The sequence below is a fragment of the Balaenoptera ricei genome, chromosome 5 (genome assembly GCF_028023285.1).
Source record: "Balaenoptera ricei isolate mBalRic1 chromosome 5, mBalRic1.hap2, whole genome shotgun sequence".
Lineage (NCBI taxonomy): Eukaryota > Metazoa > Chordata > Mammalia > Artiodactyla > Balaenopteridae > Balaenoptera > Balaenoptera ricei.
The window spans coordinates 59,567,780-59,588,305 of NC_082643.1; the positions used below are offsets into that span (position 1 = coordinate 59,567,780).

The 20,526-nt window shown below is 32.2% G+C and overlaps 1 protein-coding gene across 2 annotated transcripts in view; it reads left to right on the plus strand.

Annotated features, from left to right (window-relative positions):
* The window catches only part of TECRL (trans-2,3-enoyl-CoA reductase like), a 107,183-nt gene extending 88,218 nt beyond the window's left edge, over positions 1-18,965 (plus strand). The window contains exons 10-13 of one of the 2 annotated variants that reach the window (XM_059922912.1): positions 8,954-9,011; positions 16,899-16,984; positions 17,532-17,577; positions 18,453-18,965. In XM_059922912.1, coding sequence (XP_059778895.1) covers positions 8,954-9,011; positions 16,899-16,984; positions 17,532-17,577; positions 18,453-18,580 — 318 coding nt within the window. In that variant the 3' untranslated portion in view covers positions 18,581-18,965. The remainder of the gene's footprint in view (positions 1-8,953; positions 9,012-16,898; positions 16,985-17,531; positions 17,578-18,452) is intronic. The other variant, XM_059922913.1, reaches the window with a different exon arrangement.
* Positions 18,966-20,526: the final 1,561 nt, after the last annotated feature.

The following is a 20,526-nucleotide window of genomic DNA, read 5'->3' on the forward strand; positions in this document are numbered from 1 at the left end:
AACACTATATGTCATAATAGTTATAATATTTTTCTTAAAAAGTGAAAAGAGACATAACTGGAAATAATCAAAATTCGAATAGTTTGTTATGTACACTTTCCCCTAAAGGTTTTTTAAAACTCTGCCCTTTTTATTAACATACTAGTTCTTCCTCCTCATACATGCCTTTATTAGTCAGTGCTATTTTATACATTATCCACTGGAAAACATTCATTAAATAATAACAAGAAGAATTAGGCAAATAGGAAAACTTTACCACAGTTGCTGTCTTATAGGAGCCAAGGCACCAAACTACACAAATACCAATTAATAGTAGCATAGACTATGTCCAATACAGACGTACTAGGTAAACGTAATAACTTTAATTCCACATTTCAAAGCAACATAAGTTCCACTGTGGCTCTGTTAAAATTGTAAATTGTGATGACAAATATAAAAGGTCTCTTAGCATAACCCTCCCAGACTTCAGACAAGACTACAAAGCTACAGTAATCAAAACAGCATGGTACTGGCACAAAAACAGATATATGGATCAATGGAACAGAACAGAGAGCCCAGAAATAAGCTCCCACACCTACAGTCAATTAATCTTCGACAAAGGAGGCAAGAATGTATAATAGAGAAAAGAAAGTCTCTTTGGCAACTGGTGTTGGGAAAGCTGGACAGCGTCATGTAAATCATTGTAGTTAGAACACTCCCTCACACCACACACAAAAATAAACTCAAAATGGCTTTAAGACTTAAATATAAGACATGACACCACAAGACTCCTAGAAGAGAACATAGGCAAAAGATTCTCTGACATAATTTGTAGCAAAGTTTTCTTAGGTCAGTCTCCCAAGGCAGTAGAAATAAAAGCAAGAATAAACAAATAGGACCTAATCAAACTTATAGGCTTTTGCACAGTGAAGGAAACTATAAACAAATGAAAAGACAACCTATGTTCAGGGAGAAAATATTTGCAAACGAAGCAACAGACAAGGGCTTAATTTCCAAGATATACAAACAGCTCATACAACTCAATAACAACAGCAACAAAAACAAAAAACAACCCAATCAAAAAATGGGCAGAAGACCTAAATAGACATTTCTCCAAAGAAGACATACGGATGGCCAATAAGCACATGAAAAGATGCTCAACATTGCTAATTATTAAAGAAACGCAAATGAAAACTACAATTATGTATCACCTCACACCATTCAGAATGGCAATCATTCAAAAGTCTACAAATAACAAATGTTGGAGATGGTGTGGAGAAAAGGGAACCCTCCTACACTGTTCGTAGGAATGTAAATTAGTGCAGCCACTATGGAAAACAGTATGGAGGTTCCTTAAAAAACTAAAAATAGAGGTACCATATGATCCAACAATGCCACTCCTGGGCATGTATCTGGAGAAAACTCTAATTCAAAAAGATACATGCACCCAATGTTCACAGTGGCACTATTTACAATAGCTAAGACATGGAAGCAACCTAAGTGTCTATTGACAGATGAATGGATAACAAAGATGTGGTATATATAATGGAATATCACTCAGTCATTAAAAATAAAATAGTGCCATTTGCAGCAACATGGATGGACCTAGAGATTATCATACTAAGTGAAGTAAGTTAGACAGAGAAAGACAAATATCATATGATATCACTTTTATGTGGAATCTAAAATATGATACAAAACGGAAACAGACTCACAGACATAGAAAACAAACTTAGGGTTACAAAAGGGGAGAGTGGGGTGGGGGAAGGGATAAATTAGGAGCTTGGGATTGGCAGATGCAAGCTATTGTGTACAAAATAGATAAACTACAAGGCCCTAATGTATGGCATAGGGAAATATATTCAATATCTTGTAATAAACTATAATGGAAAAGAATAAAAATAAGTAAATAAAATAATAAGGCCTGCTAATCCTGGAACTTCTTAATGTAGGCAAGACACATTAAACTTTTACTAATAAAATATGATAGTAAGATATGAATTTTAGGAAATTTATTCTAATACAGAATATAACAACTAGTGAGTTTATTGAGCTTGTATATAATCACCTGAATTGAAGATTCCTACCATATTATTATGAGCATAACACCCTATAGTTCAAGGTTAAATTTTTCATTCATAATAACTGAAAACATATGTGTGAGTTTCAGGTTTATCACAAATACATATGTGCAAACAGTTTAGAAAGAATAAGCAAACTGTTTTTAAGTCCAATCTATTTTAAATTATTTTATATTAAAATTACCAGTATATAGTAGAATCAATTATATAGAAGAAACAAAGGGGAAATTCGTGGGTCAATCTTGTATAATATAAAATTCAACCAGAAAATGTGTATCCTATTTGCAAGTGCTAATGTTTTTGCTAATAAAATGTTATGTTTGCAAAACATCATGTTCTTCATTTATTGATCTATACACTCTTTCAACACAGAAGAAGAAAAGTATTATTCATTAAAGTTGGTTTAGCTTCTGTAGTTATGTAGAGCCAGATTACCACTTGGTAAGAAGAAAATATGTTAGCACTGTGTTTAATATGATTATAGTTAATTATTAATGGATGAATCATCCCTTTTGCGGACTAACAATTAACAGTTATAACTTTTTCTTCTACTCCCTCCATTTTCTTTCTACTAATATTCTGATTTCCCTAATACACTAAACAAAATATGTCAAGCAAAACAGGACACTTCACAATGTGTACATAATATATTCCAAAATTAGGTAATGATTCTTTGTGGAAAATCTTTGATTTTGGTGAGTTTTGACATGTTTAAACTATGTTCTAAGAAGTATTTTATCACCTCTCCTTTTGTATAAATTCTTTTTGACTTTCAACACAATTTACTTCCCTTGAATATATTCTGGTATCACAAAATCTACAAGGAAAAAGTCAAATATATGCAACTCTATAAGCACTTTAGAATATCTCTCTCCAAAACCTTTAGATGTAATTTTGATTTTCTGCTGCAAATATTGTTGAGACACACTATAATCCAGGCTCTTCATATTTCTATGACCCCCCCTAATTATCCTCTGAACCCAACTTCACCCACAAAACACCAATTACCATTGCAAAACAATATATATTTTACATAAAAAATAATCCTGTTTCCTTTATCCACTCTTTCTTTCAACTTTATTTTTGCTCTCCAGAAGCAATTGACTGTCAATTCTTTGTACATTGAGCATTACATCAGAAATTTTTTTTCTTGCTTTTCGTACTGTCTTCAATAATGTACAAAATGGGAGGAATAGATAATAATGCATAAGACATGGTTTGAAAAGTGGTGACATTAATTTTTCTCCCTGGTTTTACCTCTGTGTCCTCATTCTCACAATTAGTTATTCACTCATTTAGGTTGAGTTTGTTTTCTCATTATTAAAATGCAAATACTCTTGGAGAAATAATAAATTAGGCTCTTATCAAGAAGTCACACCTGCTCTGGTAGCATTTAGCTGAAAAGGACATTGTACATAGCACAATAATTTTTGATTAGGGGAGAGGATTGTGGGAATGATATATCATAGCTTTTAATAAGGGTGGAGGAGAGTGGGGCCCTGCTGTGGAAACCACAGAAAAGCTAGTGAAGTGCTTGTGAGTATTTAGTATTTGTGGATGAGATGAATGAAGGGAAAAAAAAATGTACCAAAGTTAAATATTTTCAGCAGTTTGCTCAGATTTGGTCATGACAATTTTTTTCTGATCCTCTGCCAACTCTTGAGAGATACCAATAAAATGATTTACATTTACTCCTTACTGCACACTTAAAATCTAGGACTATGTTTTCTCATCATTTTCACTTCTTCTCAAAGCCCCTGAAATATCTGACATAAATAATAACATAAATAGGAATCAACATTTATACCTAAATTTGAACTCACTTCTTCTTAAATAACTTATTTAGAAAACTAGTTTTAAGAAATTAATGATATAAAATTAATACATATTATATTTTGCTATTTCATTATAATTTGTTATAATTATTGTTGTTTTTCAGCTAAAACTGACTTACTCTTAATTATAGTAATGATTTAAAATAAAATCAGCAGTTACTATAACCATAAAAATTGTCATCTTGATATATAATTATCAAAATATATAATCATAAATTATATATAAATATATAATATCAAAGCTAATGTAAAAGAATCCCCAAAATAATGACAAGTGTTTTAACAATAATTAACTACATAGTATATATTTATTTTTTTAAAATAATATTTATTTTTAAAATTCTACTCTATTGTGCTATTCTTAAACTATATTGTTATGCTATATGTGCACACTCTTATGTTATATAATATTTCATGAAAGCTCTATGGATTAAAAAAATTCAGATATCCCCAAAATTGTGGTAATGAGATGGATCAGAGAAATAAAATAAACTATTTTTAAACATTAAATCAATTCCAAATCAGACTTCGAGTTGCAATTTATGAGTGAAAATATCCTCTCCTATAGCAAAGTTTAGGCAATAAAATATTAGTCTCATGCAAAAAATAAATTACTAAAAGAACTAGTAAAATTTATCATTCATATCATACAATAATATAAATATGATGTCTGAAATTTTATTTAAAATCCTTCAGTTTTTCATTTTCAAAAGTATATTGGTTAAAGCAAAGAAAATACAATGGAGCAAAGACAGTCATAAGTGGTGCCGAAATGACTAGACATTTACATGCCAAAAAAAAAAAAAACAAATCTAGACCTAGAAATTACACTCAACACAAAAATTGACTCAAAATGGATCACAGACCTAAATGTGAAACACAAAACTATAACATCCTTAGAAGATAACATAGGAGAAAACCTAGATGATTTTAGGTATAGCAATGACTTTTCAAATACAACACCAAAACACAATCCATGAAAGCAATAAATGGTAAGGTAATTTATTAAGATGTAACACTGCTTTGCAAAGACAATGTCAAGAGAATGAGAAGACAAGCATAGACTGGGAAAATAATTTGCAAAAGACACGTCTGATGAAATACTGTTACCCAAAATATTTTTTAAAAAAACCTCTTAAAACTCAACAATAAGACAAACAACTTGATTAAAAAATTGACCAAGACCTTAACCAATACTTCACAAAAGAAGATATACAGATGGAAAATAAGCATATGAAAAGATGCTCCACATCATTTGTCATCAGGGAAATGCAAATTAAGACAACAACATGATACCACTATACACCTATAGAATAGCCAAAATCCAAAACACTGATGACACCAAATGCTGGTGCGGGTGCAGAGCAATGAGAACTATCATTCACTGCTGATGAGAATGGCACAGCCATTTTAAAAAGACTGACGTTTCTTACAAAACTAAACTTACTCTTACCATGTGACCCAGCAATCATGCTCCTTAGTATTACCCAGAGGAGTTGAAAACGTATGTCTATACAAAACCTTGCACAGGGATGTTTACAGCAGCTTTATTTATAATTGGCAAAATTTGGAAGCAGTAAAGATATCCTTCAGTAGGTGAATGGATAAATAAACTGTGGTATATCCAGACAATGGGAGAGTATTCAGTGTTAAAAAAAAAAAGAGCTATCAATCCATGAAAAAAACATGAAGGAACCTTAAATGTATATTTAAACCAATCTAAAAAGCTTATATACTATATGATTCCAACTGTATGATATTCTGGAATAGCCAAAGCTCTGGTGACAGTAAAAAAAAATCAGTGGTTTCCAGAAGTTGGAGGGAGAAGGATGAACAGGAGGAGTACAGAGGATTTTTAAGGCAGTGACAATACTCTGTATGATACCATAATGATGGATAAATGTCATACATTTGTCCAAACATAGAATGTTTCACACCAAGCAAACTGTAATGTAAACTGTGCACATCGGTTAATAATGATGTGTCAATGTAGGTTCATCAAATGTAACAAATGTACCAGTCTGGTGGTGGGTATTGATAATGAAGGAGGTTATGCATGTATTGGCAGGGAGTCTGTAAGAAATCTCTGTTAACTTCTCCTCAATTTTGCTGTGTACTTCACACTGCTCTAAAAAAATTGTCTTAATGAAAAATAATCATAGGTTGGTATTCATGTACTTTCTGTTAAACCAATAATTAATATATTGAATATATTTCTTCTGAAACACATGTATATTATCCTTTTTAAAAAATGGAATCACATATAAGTGGGTTTCATAATAAAAGAGTAGAGATTAGGAATTAGAATAAAGTTCTATAATTTTATGATCATAGTAATATAAATTATCATAAGTTATGACTTAATGAATGCTGAGACAGTATAATATTGGCTTATATTAGCAAATAGTATTTCAGTGTGTGTGATATACCTTATCCCTTAAAGTAGAAACTAACTCTCCAAAAAGAAAAAAGAAAAGAAACTAACTTCCCAAGATCAGAAGAGTTGATATATTTTACAGGTGAAACTTTTTGTAATTATATATTTAGCCTAGATTTTCCTTATTCTTGAAATATTTATTAAGGTAAAATAAATATAACAAAATTATAATTATTGTTATTATCATTATTATAGAGAAAAGATAGCTGAAACTCAAGCTTAAGAGTGTTAGAAACATTTTAGCAGATTCTGTTTCATATAAGTTAGTAAAATGATTATCACATTGTTTAAATGATAAAGTTATAAGATATTAGAACTGCAAATAATTAATAATAATGCATATAAAAATGTAGGGATAACATATGCAGAAAAAAGAAAGATTATGGTCATCCTCTAAAAATATTATGAGATCATAGAATAAAGGTTACTTGTTTTTGCTGTGGAAACTAAAAGTATTTTACTCTGATAATATGACAGCCTGACTACTTGATTGATGGCTACAAATTCTATATTAGGGCATTTGTCTGCTGTTGTTTGTTTTTCTATAGACACATCATTTTCACTATTTAAAGCAGAGAATGCTTAACATGATGAAACTTGTTAGGAAGAGCAAGATATATATCTCCCTGCAAGTTGGTCTCCCTGGAACCTTTGTTTTGGTCATTGGCCACTGGCATATTTGCCACAATGCCAACATGATATGACTGAGGCACAATACAGTCATCTCCCCTTATCTGTGGGGGATACATTCCAAGGCTCTCATTGAATGTCTGAAACCTCATATAGTACTGAACCCTATATATATCATGTATTTTTTCTTAACATACATACCTATGGCTAAATTTAATTTATAAATTAAGCACAGCAAGAGAATGTCAGAACAGATTAGAATGGCCTGAGGTTTCATCATGCTGCTCAGGATGGCGGGCAATTTAAAACATATAAATTAATTTCTGTAATTTTCCATTTAATATTTTTGGACCTCAATTGACCGTGGGTAACTGAAACCACAGAAAGTGAAACTGCAGATAAGGGGGAGGGGCTACTGTGCCTAGTAGTAAACAATAAGAATCTTACTGCTGAAATTTTATATATTCTGATCCAATCATGTCTTTCAATCTGCAAACAGTGGAATTTAATCAGGAATATTTTCAGAAAAATCTGTGGAGTACAATGTGATGCATGATATGTCACTTCTAATATATTAACCAGAGTCCTTTGTGGTTTATTAAAATTTAACATTCCCCACATTGTACATTGTTAAATGTTTAGGTGTACTGATTAAAAATAAAATTGTAATCTCAACGAACTGAGAGTACAAAGGGTGCTGAAAGAAGTAAAAATGTTTTCATTACATTCTGAATCAAAACGTTTTTTAAATGATGATTTTTTCCATGTAAAAACTGTGATTTTTTTCAATTCTGTTAGCTGGAAATTTCACATTTCTTATTTATCCACCTAATGATAACTCTGAAGAAGACAGTGGACTATTGAATGACTTTTCAAATGAATGCTAGTGTGAAGCAACAAGTAATCAATAAAGTTTTTATAAAATCAAGCACAAATGAATATTTTAAAATTTACTTTAAGCCACCCATATGCAACCAGGTACAAGTCTATTTGAATTTTTATCATTTACCATTCTAATGTTCTTTCTCACTTGAAACACTTTACCTAGTGGCTTCTTTTACTTTTAATTGTGGTAAAAAGAAAAATAGCATAACATTTACTATCTTAACCATTTTTAGTGTACAGTTCAGTAGTGTTATGTATATTCATACTGTTGTGCGATAGCAATTTTAAAATCTAGACCATCTTGTTCTTCACAACTAAAGCAATTTTGATAATATCTGTGGGTTGCTTATATTTTGGATAGCATAACCTGCTATTAATAACGTAGTATGTATATATTGAATACATAGTTTGCATTAAATCAGGTAAGGTGTATATGACAGACAAAGGAAACAGTCCTATCTTCAGAGGCTACATGTTGCAAATTCAAACAGTATTAGCCCAGGAGATATTGTTAACCCTGAAGCTTCTTAGAGGTTCATAGTGGTCTACTAAACAGGGACAACTAGTGGAGTGTACATGATTAAGAGGTCAGGTGACAGACAAGCAACAAGTGACTTTGTGGGGCAGTACTGCTTACAATACATTTTCTAAACTGAGCTGAAACCAGTCAGGAACCATACTACTACCCTTGCAGTGGAAGGGTTGCTACTGTGTTAGTAAACCTGGAATATATAAACCTATGCCAAATCTATCTTCAGTGATATGGCTTGTCTCTTCATGCTGTGAAAATTTACCTATTGTATCAAATACAAAGCAGATAATCAACAGGACCTGATTAACAAGGCAATTTGAACATAACTATCAAAAGGGATCAAGAATACCTTCAAAATCTCTACCTCAATGTGACTCATTCCTTTGATTCTACATATGTCCACAACAGCTTCTTTCATTGTTAAAATACAAAATTTCTTCTTCTTACAATTAGAGTAATAGTATATTTTTGGATCTTTAGAATCAATATATTACATGGATATTTGTATATCTGAAAATGTATTTTTAAAAGAGACCCAAGTATATCACACTGAAAAGGTTGAAATGTTTTGCAGATTTGTGAAGCTGGAAATCATTTCATCAATGTAGTGTTGGCTCATCCCAATCACACAGGTTAGTCACTTTTTTTAATCTCCTCTAGATTGAATTATGCTAATTGTTATTTTTTAAAGCAATAGTTGGAAACATTTAAGATTAGTATTCCCCAGTTATTGCCCTTTTATGCTTAAGTTTTCAAAATATTTGAACTATATTATATTCCCTAATTATGGTTTCTCTAAAGTGAAGTGTGCATATACAAACACATACACACACACACACAATCTCTCTCTCATTTAAATATATGCAGAAACAAACATGATTAAGAAGTAAAGAAGTATGAAATCCTTTGATGAATATCCACATTTCTTAGCTTAACTTTCAATTCTTCATCTAATTTGCACAGTATGTTACAATCCCACTGTATTTCAAATGACTTAAACTTTTTCTAATAAAAGTGAATTTTCTCTGACAAATTCAATGGCAGCGAAATAGCAATGTTTGGGAGAACATTTTGAATTTAATGGTTTGCCAAAAGATTTGAAAAAATTTACAGTGCCTATATAATTTAAAGGTATTTTTGGTAAATCAATACTCTCATTCAGGTTAAATTATAGGTAGGGATTCACAATGGCTTATTGTACATTGTACATAATTTAACTGTAATTTCCAATAACAATGGTCAACATTTGGATTTCATGTTTTTAGCAATCTAGTTGAAAATATAAAGTTGTGTCTGTCTCTTCAAGTTTGTTTTAACATCTACCTGAATTTCTTAACATTTTCTTGTCTTAAACAGTTCTGGCAGGCTGGGGAAATATATGACACACTTTCCAGAATATTTTTTCCTATAATACATAAAATTACAAAAGAAATTTATTATATTAGAATATTTGTGAACACATAAAAAGCTGTAATATATATAATAACATAAATGTTTCGATTCCTACATTACATAACACTTTGATCAGTACCATATTGATGACCATAAATTATATATATGGAAATCTAAAACAACTGTAATATTATTTGAAAATATCTCTGCCTGAAAAAAATTAACAGAATAATGCAAATAGTATTGTGTTTTGTTGTCTGCATTTGTATTGAAGTAAATCTTACATTTTATTAAGAGGTTAAATGCCATTTTTATCTAATCCAAATTCATAGATCTACTGATTTCTCTTTGGAAGTATGTGAAGCCCAGATGAAAAACTTCTGAGAGTCTGATTTTTTTAAGTATAGAAGCAGAACACAATACAATTTTATAAAAATGCTAACATTGCCAAAGTTATGAATATCACAACTTTTAGTCTTGACCCTGACCCTCTAACAATGTGACTTTTTGCTCAAGTTTCTTCATCTATCTGGAATACGCAGTCATTATTTGAAAATGAAAATTTTAAATCATCATGTTTTCAAAGTCAAACTTTGGAAATGTTTATGTGAGAAAGACTTTTCTATGTGTGTGTGTATGCTTTTACTCCACCCTTTACCTTGCTTTGTATGTTGTTCTTGCCAAGTCAGAAGCCAATCTAATCTTCCCTCCTTGATTAATTGGCTTGGTCTTTTGCCTCTAGACTCAGAACACTTTTTCTTTATCACTAAAGTCTATTAATTTTGTACAGAGTTTTGTAGGAAGTGTCTTAGATTTGATAATTCCAGATCAATTTTCCCAGAGACATGATGTAATCTTCTAGTAGGTTGACTCATGTCTTTTTTTAAATTCTAGAAAGTTTTCTTGTATTATAGTTGAAAATTTGGTTTTTTACATTGTGGACTGTGAGGAGAGGGTGGGGTTATGTTACACACGTGTTACATCTGCCTCTATTTTATATATCTATCACTTTCTGTTTTTAGCTTTTTGGTTTTTTTTTTTTCACTGTTTTTGTTCATCTACTTAATATCCCCTATTCTACTGAACATTCTACCCTTAGGCAAACTGAAATATGTACCATATTAGTAATGTGATTTTTTTCTTTTTCTACAATTTAATTCTTGAGAAGAATCAACTATTTTTTTGTTCCTGTTTTGTCCATGCCTATTTTGAGTTCTGGGATTTCTTAACGGTTATGTTCTTTGTTATCTGCAAATGCTTCTGTGCGTTAAAATTTTTCTCTGTTTTAATTTTTGGGGGAGTTATTTTTATCAGTTGGAAAAAATTCTGGCTTTCGTTTTTATTCATATAGAAGCCTTATGTGAATATTGATCAACTTATGTTCAAGTGTGTAGATTGTCCCTGAAGAGAAATAACAAGTGTTTTTACAGATGGGGTGAGTGAAGTGAAGTCTCTAAAGAATAAAGTGTGCTCTGGAGGGGATGGGGTGTTTCATTGTGTCTTTTGATCCTCTGTACACTCCTTTGTTTTCTAAATTCCTTAATTCCCAGAAATACTACCTTCTTTCCCTTCCCCTCTAAGCCTCCGAAGCATTTTCTCCTTTCTTAGAAGCAGTGCCTTCTAATATGTAAACCTCCGGACTCACTACTCTCACATCATTTCATTTCAGTTCTCTGTATCCAGTGTCCTGATAACCTCAGGTCTCAGACCTTTTCTCAGAGTAAACCCTCTTCTTTTGATCATGAATTCTTGATATCTACATACACAGTGCACTCTTTTTCCTTACATAAAATCCTTATCCAACTCTCAGTTCCTGTGTCAGGTCTAAATGAGTCTCTGTTGCTCTTGGATATTTATTTCCCCACTTACATATTAATTGAAGTTTGTAGTAATATCTGTACCTTAGATGTGCTTTAGGCATGAATTATGGATTGGGGGACCATTTTATATTGACTGTTTAAGCAAGATGTCACAAAATGTGTTTCCCCAGAAAACACAATTTGATATAGAACACATTTTTAAAACGCTTATTACAAAGTACTGAAAAAAAGGGAAGAATTGTGCCTAGTAGGAAACTGAGTTGTGATGTCTGAAGGGTGGCCTCAGTCATTTCTCTAGGGTTATCTGAAACTAGGATAACCCTTCTGAGTTACCCTAAGTTGGAATGACTAGAGAAAAGGTAGGTTGGATTTGGGGCTCCCTGGGAATGGGGAAATTATCTAGGATAAGGCAGTTCTCTTTTGTCAAGGCCATCCTTTCAGAGGGTATAATAGGTGAAAGCTTTCTGCTACCAGCAGAAATTTAAAAGAGACATATTAGTGGGAAATTACACAGCCTTCACTGCTGCACATGGCCTTGATCTAACAACTGATTTGCACCATTTTCCTCCTCCACAAACTTCTAGATTCCCTTCACCCTCAACTGACACATTCAACATCTCAGGGATTATCTGTGGTATGACATGGACCCTCACTTGAGGGTCCTTATCAGGACATGGACGTGGCCCCTGTCCATGGGTCAAGGGAATACCAGAGATGTCCAAATACTAGAGGCAAAATATACTCTGCTTACCCCACTGTATAACAGCAGGTTTACCTCCTTTTCATGATCAGGATCAATTACTCTGCCAAGAGTAGGGATTCATTCCCCACAACACTGGGGTCTTCAGGTTTTAAGATCCTTGTTTCCAAGTGGGGAATTTTCTGTCATGGGACGTGGGTAGATTCCCATTCAACTATAAACCTTATCTTATAGATTTAAAGGTGTACTTTGCCCTAAATCAGCATTTCAACTGTGCCTTCAACAGATTAGCCAATTAATCCATCAGGTTGGCAACTTTTTGATGATGCTGTATTTGATATAAGAAATTGTTCCTTTGGTTATGGGCCCACTTCTGTACCTCCTTTTTGAAAAATGGATTTCTTAAAGTAACAGTGTATTGTGGATGGACCTAGAGTCTGTCATACAGAGTGAAGTAAGTCAGAAAGAAAAAAACAAATACCATATGCTAACACATATATATGGAATTAAAAAAAATGGTTATGAAGAACCTAGGGGCAGGACAGGCATAAAGACGCAGATGTAGAGAATGGACTTGAGGACACGGGGAGGGGGAAGTGTAAGCTGGGACGAAGTGAGAGAGTGGCATGGACTTATATATACTACCAAATGTAAAATAGATAGCTAGTGGGAAGCAGCCGCATAGCACAGGGAGATCAGCTCAGTGGTTTGTGACCACCTAGAGGGGTGGGATAGGGAGGGTGGGAGGGAGACGCAAGAAGGAGGAGATATGGGGATCTATGTATATGTATAGCTGATTCACTTTGTTATAAAGCAGAAACTAACACACCATTGTAAAGCAATTATACTCCAATAAAGATGTTAAAACAAACAAACAAACAACAACAAAAAATAGTGTATTGTGGAAGAGATGTGTTAATTGATCAAATACTGTGTAAATCCTCAGATAATAGGACTGACTCAGGACCTAAAGTAAGGAAAGGGAAATCCATTCACAGAGCATGTGTCTTTTCCTGCAAATATGAATTGCTGCCTCTTTCAAAATAGAAGGTGTTCAATAAATCACCTTGCCCTCAGTTTACTAGATCATATCTGTGCAGAATGGTGCCTTGTTACGGTCTTACTGGTGCTCTTTATTGGTGGCAGTTTGGACACTTGGTGGCGGCAGCAGTTATATCTGCCCTGGTAAGTGGGAGCTCATGCTATTGAGGCCAAGTATAGCTTCCATCCCTGCCACCATACTCCATTCATGCACCCGTACTAGCAATAAGTAATCCATTACAGAAACAGGCTGACAGTGACTGGCTAAGTCAAATTTTCTACCTGTTTTTTATTGTCTCTTCCATCACTGATGCTCCCTTTTGGGCATTAACATGTGGTACATATATCTTCATATTTCATAGCCACTCATATTCATGAGCAGTCTTGCAATCCTTACTAGTTGTCCATTTGACACTGCCTGTTATTTTACGTATATTGTAGGTTGGATGTATTTTGTTCAACTACAGAGACTCTGCCCACTGGGAGAATTTACCCCTCACTACTGTCTTTTAGGGTGTGACCCCTAAACGTGACTCTATTGTAGCTGCTGTGCATTTCTGGCTTCCTCCCACATGCCAGCCAACTCATCCCTGAACTAAGCTCAAGGTCTTCCTCCTTTTCAGCTGGCATGAAGGGATACCTAAAGTTTTCATGCATGTGAGTTAGGAGACATGGCGGCTCAACAGTGGTGTGTGACGTGTCTGGATGCCTGGTAATGCAGCTTGTTTGTATCCTATTGCCTATTTATGTTTCATTCTGAATATATCACTTCTATCTTACAATGAATTATTACTAGTCTTACCTAACCTTATGACTTGGTACATCTAACAGAACTCAGTTTATAGTGCTCAGTTAGGACCACATGGTCACTTGGTGTCCCTAGAGTAGAGTCTTATTTATACCAGGATTCAATAGCATTCCAGGACTATCTCGTCAAAGAGATATAATTCTGTGCTACAAAGCCATGGCCTGCTCTAGAATACCAAGGTTCAGGATTGTGATTATTCCATTGGAGCTAACCATAAGTTCCACACATTAACTTTTTCCACCACTGATAAATTTAATATGTAGAGTCTACCTGATTATAAGTCCAAGCGCAGGAGTGCTTGCACTAAAACTTGAACCTGTTGCAATTTTCTGCCTTGTTCCCTACTAAACTTTCACAGCTTTTTGTGCTCCATGGTGTGCAGTTCAGAGGAGATTTCCCTGGTGTATAATATGATACCTGCCAAACTAGAAGAGGCCTACAAGGCATTTTGCTTCCTTCTTAATGATATGGGTTTGAAGTTGCCACACATTTTCTCTGTTTTGGAAAGGATGCCCCACAATCATTTGGCCCCTAAATCTTTGTAGTGTTTATTAGCAACACCCCTTCTGTGGACCACACATGTCATAGTAAGGCCACCAACATACTAGCCACTTCTTACTCATTCAGTATGAATAGCATAATGTTATTGATCTAGTGATTTTCAGTGAGATGCCCAACCAACCTGGGTCTTGAGCTATTTTATAGCAAAGGGTGGGAGTATTAAACAGTTATAGAAAAAAACAAAACAAAACAGAAACTCTATGCTATTGCCCATTTTAAAGAAAAGTAAACTATTCTGGCCTCCCTTTCTACTAGAGATGGAAAATACATTTGTCAATTCAGTGGCTATATCCATAGACCCAAGTTTGGGTTAATCTGCTTTAGTAAAGATATCATATCTGGTAATAAATTGCAATGGTGGATAACGTGTGATCAAGTTTGCAGTACTCCACTATCACCCTCCTAAATACATCTGGCTTCTGCAGGACCTAAAGAGGTGAATTAAATGGAGATATAATGGAGAATATCATACAAGCATACGTTAGATCTTATTTTTGTAGCACTAATCTCTCACTGGGATGCAGATTGTTTATATTTACAAAAGAATGAGTGCAGTTTCAGAGGCTTCCACTTGGATTTCCCCACTAGCTCTTGCCCCAAAGGCCAATAAATCAATGCACAATGGGATTATGCAAACTACAAAGTATGTATATCCCAATTATTCATTCAGTGTCTGGGGAAATAACCCCTGTGAAGCAGTGGACTAACTGTGTTTAGCAGTCCTTAAAATGTAGGGATAGTCTACTCTCACTAGTATACAGTTCCCCAGACAGATGACTGTAGATAGCTTAGTGAAGTGATTCTAATGAATGATTGTGAGACTCCTTATATATATATATACAGTTATTTCCATGCTGCAGTATTTCTCCCTGGGGTCCCAGACTGTTCTTCCATCAATGAGTTTAGTGTCTTACAACTAGTTTAAGTCCAAAAACTGGGAAAGAAAACTAGGTTTTTCTGTGTCACAAGACACATTGGTTATTTAATCTGCAAACCACATCTGGAAGAAATGTGTGTTTGTGGATCCTGACCATTCCACTACCTCCAGGAATTGAACAGTCATAAACTGGCTTTAACCCAAATTACCTTGTGTGCACATTCTGCATCTGAAAGTCAGTTACTATAACGTGGGCAGGTTCCTAAATTATCTTTCTTTTGATGAATATATGGATGCTACACAAAGGTGTTTACATAAATGTTACCAAGAGAATCTGTACTATTAAATGGCATACATATTTATCCTTACCTTGAAATGAGCAATGCATGAAATCTGCACATTGCCTAATATATTTTTCACTTTGATAGTTCAACAATAGTTACAATTTTGAAAACAACATACTGACATTTCATTATGACTTTAGAATTACAACTAAAAGAGATTAGTTGATGTGTTATCTGATTAAATCTTGCTATGGAGAATAAACAGTAATTTTATAATTCATATTTACTTTTACAAATGTAAAAGTTTTACAGCTCAAAGTTCAACTTGAAATCATTATAAATTTGTTATCCAAAATATTTCTCAAAAAAATTTGAAAGGCAAAAAGTAACTAACAAAAATCAAGTGACAATATGCTAAGTATAATGAGAGTTATAAATAACAATCCTGATTACTGAGCAGAAATAATTTATATGGTATTTCTGAGTATTAACTTACTGATATTCACTGTAATCCTCTTATGAGCGATTTTCATACTTTTCTGATATAAATGACATAATTATGAACTTCCCTTTGGATTTTCACTAATTTGATAGAAAGAGGTTTGAGGTATTTAATAATCTCAACCAAAAATATATTCTTTGACACTAAAAGGAGAATAGGAAGAGGCATGCAATTGTGAAAACACATTTATGAATCTCAGTATGCAATACTGCTGCTCTACTTTGATAAAGTAATATCTATATATTGTTTGATTTTAAAACTTAAACAATTGATTATTGTGGTGATATTCTGTAATGTTACAGCAACATAGCTGTAGACATGGAAAGAAAATGGTAGGGATTCTATTTCAGTCAAAAGGTTATAACATTTGAAACTGGGTCTCTTCTGAGTAATTTGTGAAAAAGGTTTCTATAAATATATGATGACATTTCATGTGGTATATAGTTGTTCTAGGGAATTTAGAATTATACAATAAATATGTGATCAAATTTGCAATATATAACATCATTGACATTTTACTCTCCTTTTTAAAAGGAAATAATGCCTGTTTTCCAAGTCCAAATTATAACCCCTTTACGTGGATGTTTTTCCTGGTTTCATGTCCTAACTACACCTATGAGGTATGCTAGCTATGTATGAAAATAACTGAACTTTATTTGATAATATACTAAATACATGTATTTATGTACTTACATGTATTATAGATTAATATATATATGATAATATGTGTATATGTTTTGTCTGTAGATATAGGTATAGCCAGAGATATAGATGATGATATAGATTTCAATTTAAGTTATAGGCATAGGAAACTGGAATAGTTCAACCACAATTTTCCCTGCAGAATATAGAATATGTGTGCATATATTTATCTAGATTTAAAGAAAATTTTATAATCATCATATAAAACATCTTGAGAAGCTTCAGGATTTTATTTTTATCAAAACTTTTGGAATAATGTCTCATTTTCTTATGACTATGATACTGTATTATGGGATTGTTTAATAACTTTATTATATTTAACAATGAAATTATTGTCTTTAGGAAATTTATTTCTACTTAGAATTTTCCTACTGTTTAGTTTTTAAATTACCTATTTAATGTCACAAGTGAACAAATTTCTAGACTGACTATAAATATTTGTTAATTTATGTTTTAATCTAACAGATTGGATCATGGATTAGTTTCACAGTCATGACGCAAACATTGCCAGGTGAGATCTATGTTTACTGACATTTAATTGAAGTAGATACACCTTTAGGAGAAGTGGTTTCTGAGAACAGATTGCTATAGTACTAAAATTAGGCATGTTTGTAAAGGGATTTTTTGCCTTTATTTTTATTTTGGATTTTTTTAGCAGTATTAAAATATATTGGAACATTATTTACTATGCATCTCTATATAATTGTGGCTTAATCCAAGCTAGAAAATGTAGTCCAAATATACTAAGCAACAAGTTTTTGTTAAAAAGAAGTGGTAATAATAATAATACACTTCATTTTAAACTCTCTCTTGTGCATGTGCACAGACTTGCATGTACTGTGTCTTCAAGCGTTCATATGCATCTGTGAAGGGAAAGCTGGGAGCATGAGTGTGTAATCTTGAACACTGGTCATTTTAACAGACAAGGAAGTTAAATTGTAATGAACTGTATGTATTAAAGGGATATGTGTTATATCCTTTTCATCAATTCTTTGTTCCACTGTACAAAAATGTGGATTAAAATTAATGTTGCTTGTCGTATGTGTGTATGTGTGTGTAGAAGTATTTTATACACATATGAAAAACAATTATTGAGAAATTCAAGGAGTTTTTAAAATTCCTTATTTGGGAGTATTTTGTGGCAGTGGGATGTAAAAAACAGATTTATTTTGATCTCTATATACTTTTTATGTTTATTCAGCTATGCAATAAATATTGATTGAATGTATATGATGCTAGGCAATATACATGAGTAAAGAAAATTGACAGAGAACTATGCAACACGAGAAATATTTTAAGAACTATATATGATTTTTTTCTAATATAGCTTGCTATATCCATAATAAAAATAAGAAATAAAGAATAATTATTTCTTTTTTCTTCTAGTTGGGATTTTTACACTTCTGATGAGTATCCAGATGTCTTTGTGGGCACAAAAGAAACATAAGATTTACCTGAAGAAATTCAGTTCTTATATGCATAGGAAATCAGCAATGATTCCATTTATATTGTAAGAAAAAATAAGTGATCTTATCTCATATACAGAAAGCAGTATATAAACTCACTAAATCAAACTTGATAAAGGATAGATGCCTATTATGCTCCAGAAATTCACAAACAACAGTATTTTTGCTTGAGTAAAAATACAAAATGGTAGAATCTAGCTGAATTCAGAGTAATAAACTTGAGGTAAATGAAAAGTAGAAATTATTGATATAACTAATGGTAAATAGCATCCAATATGTTTGCAAGGGACTGATCCTTGAATGAGATGTTCTTACTGCATTAAATATTTCATAACTATTTGCTTAAGACCATTTAGAATATCTGAATTCTAAAAAGTAAATATTTTAAAAAGTTGTAACATTTAAATCACTTGAATTTTACATATTATTTTGATAGTAACTTAATTTTTTTCTTTATTGTTCAATATGTTATTGAGAAATATCAAATGTCTTATGTCAGTAGTTCAATTTCCTATATTACAAGTTAAATATTTTTAATTAGCCATGCATCTTATTCATAACATATACAATGTATATCATTCTGAAATTATAACAATCAAAATATTTTCTAGACATTACTTATTAAATCATTTGAATATACTATATTGAAATATATATTTATATTTATACATACATCATGTTTATATATGCATATATATAGAAATATATATATATTTCAAATGGATTATATGTGATGATGAAGAGAGAGTGCATTGGAACTTTGAGATTTAGAGTGGAAAGATTTTTTGCTTTATTTTCATATTTTTAAATTCTTATGTCTTCTCAAAGCCAGTTTGGTATGTGTATGAGTGTGTATGTAAATATGCATATATATTTTGACAAGGAGAGGGATGATATTACAAAAATTAAATACATGTTAGGTAAATATTTTTTAAAATCTTAGTTTATTCATATTTAAATTGGGATTCTTTACATTGGTTAATTTCTAGAGCCTTTCCAATTATCAGATATAAATGTATCTAGATAAACAGATGGATAGATAGATGATAGATGGATATACATATATCAATGTATCCTCATTAAAGCATTTAGATATATACATATATGACAAAATATACTTGGTAAAGGTAGGTCTATATGCATTTTGTGGGTGTTTACTGTTAATATACGTGACCAACTTTCAAGATATAACAAAAGCACCCATTTAAAAGCTTTATCATTCCCAAATGCACAGTATCAATATATCTCATGGGAAGACAACAACAAAGTTTAATTTACTAATATTCATTCAGCAAAATAGCATGGAATCATAATTATTTGTTGATGTAATAGGCTATCCCAAATATGTTTCATTATACTATATTCCCGAAAAATGTGACTACTCTCATCTTATAAATAAGATGTAATTACATTATCAAATTCTAAAGTTCTTTTGCGTGTATTTTCAACAATTGTGATTTTTATGTCAATGTAAAGATTATGATGATATTAGCAACTCATAAATTCCCTGCTTTCAATGGAGAAAGACAAATAGGTCTTATTTCTAATTTAAATAAGGTATGTATATGCATGATATCATCATCAAAGTCATATGGGATTGGTCAAAAGAAGTCTTGTAGTGTGGGAAAGGAACAAGTTAAATGCTATGATCAGCCATATCAACTGGGAAACAGTACTAAAATACTGCCACTTAACATTCAAATTTTCATACTCTATTTATTGATAGATTTGTTAAAGGAACTAAATGTCAACTGTAGACAAACAGTAGATGAGATTAGAAAAGGGAATAAATAATGCAGCCCTTGCTTTTTAGATAGTTTACTTAGTTAAAAGACAACATAATTCTTAAAGATAAAATGAATTGTTAGTAGCATTAATTGAAATTAATTAAAACATGTATGAAGACAATATTAAAGTTAGCCTTTGTTCTTTTATTCCTTGGGCTACATGGGATATAAAGGAATGGATATTACCTCAACCTGTATATGCCTGTT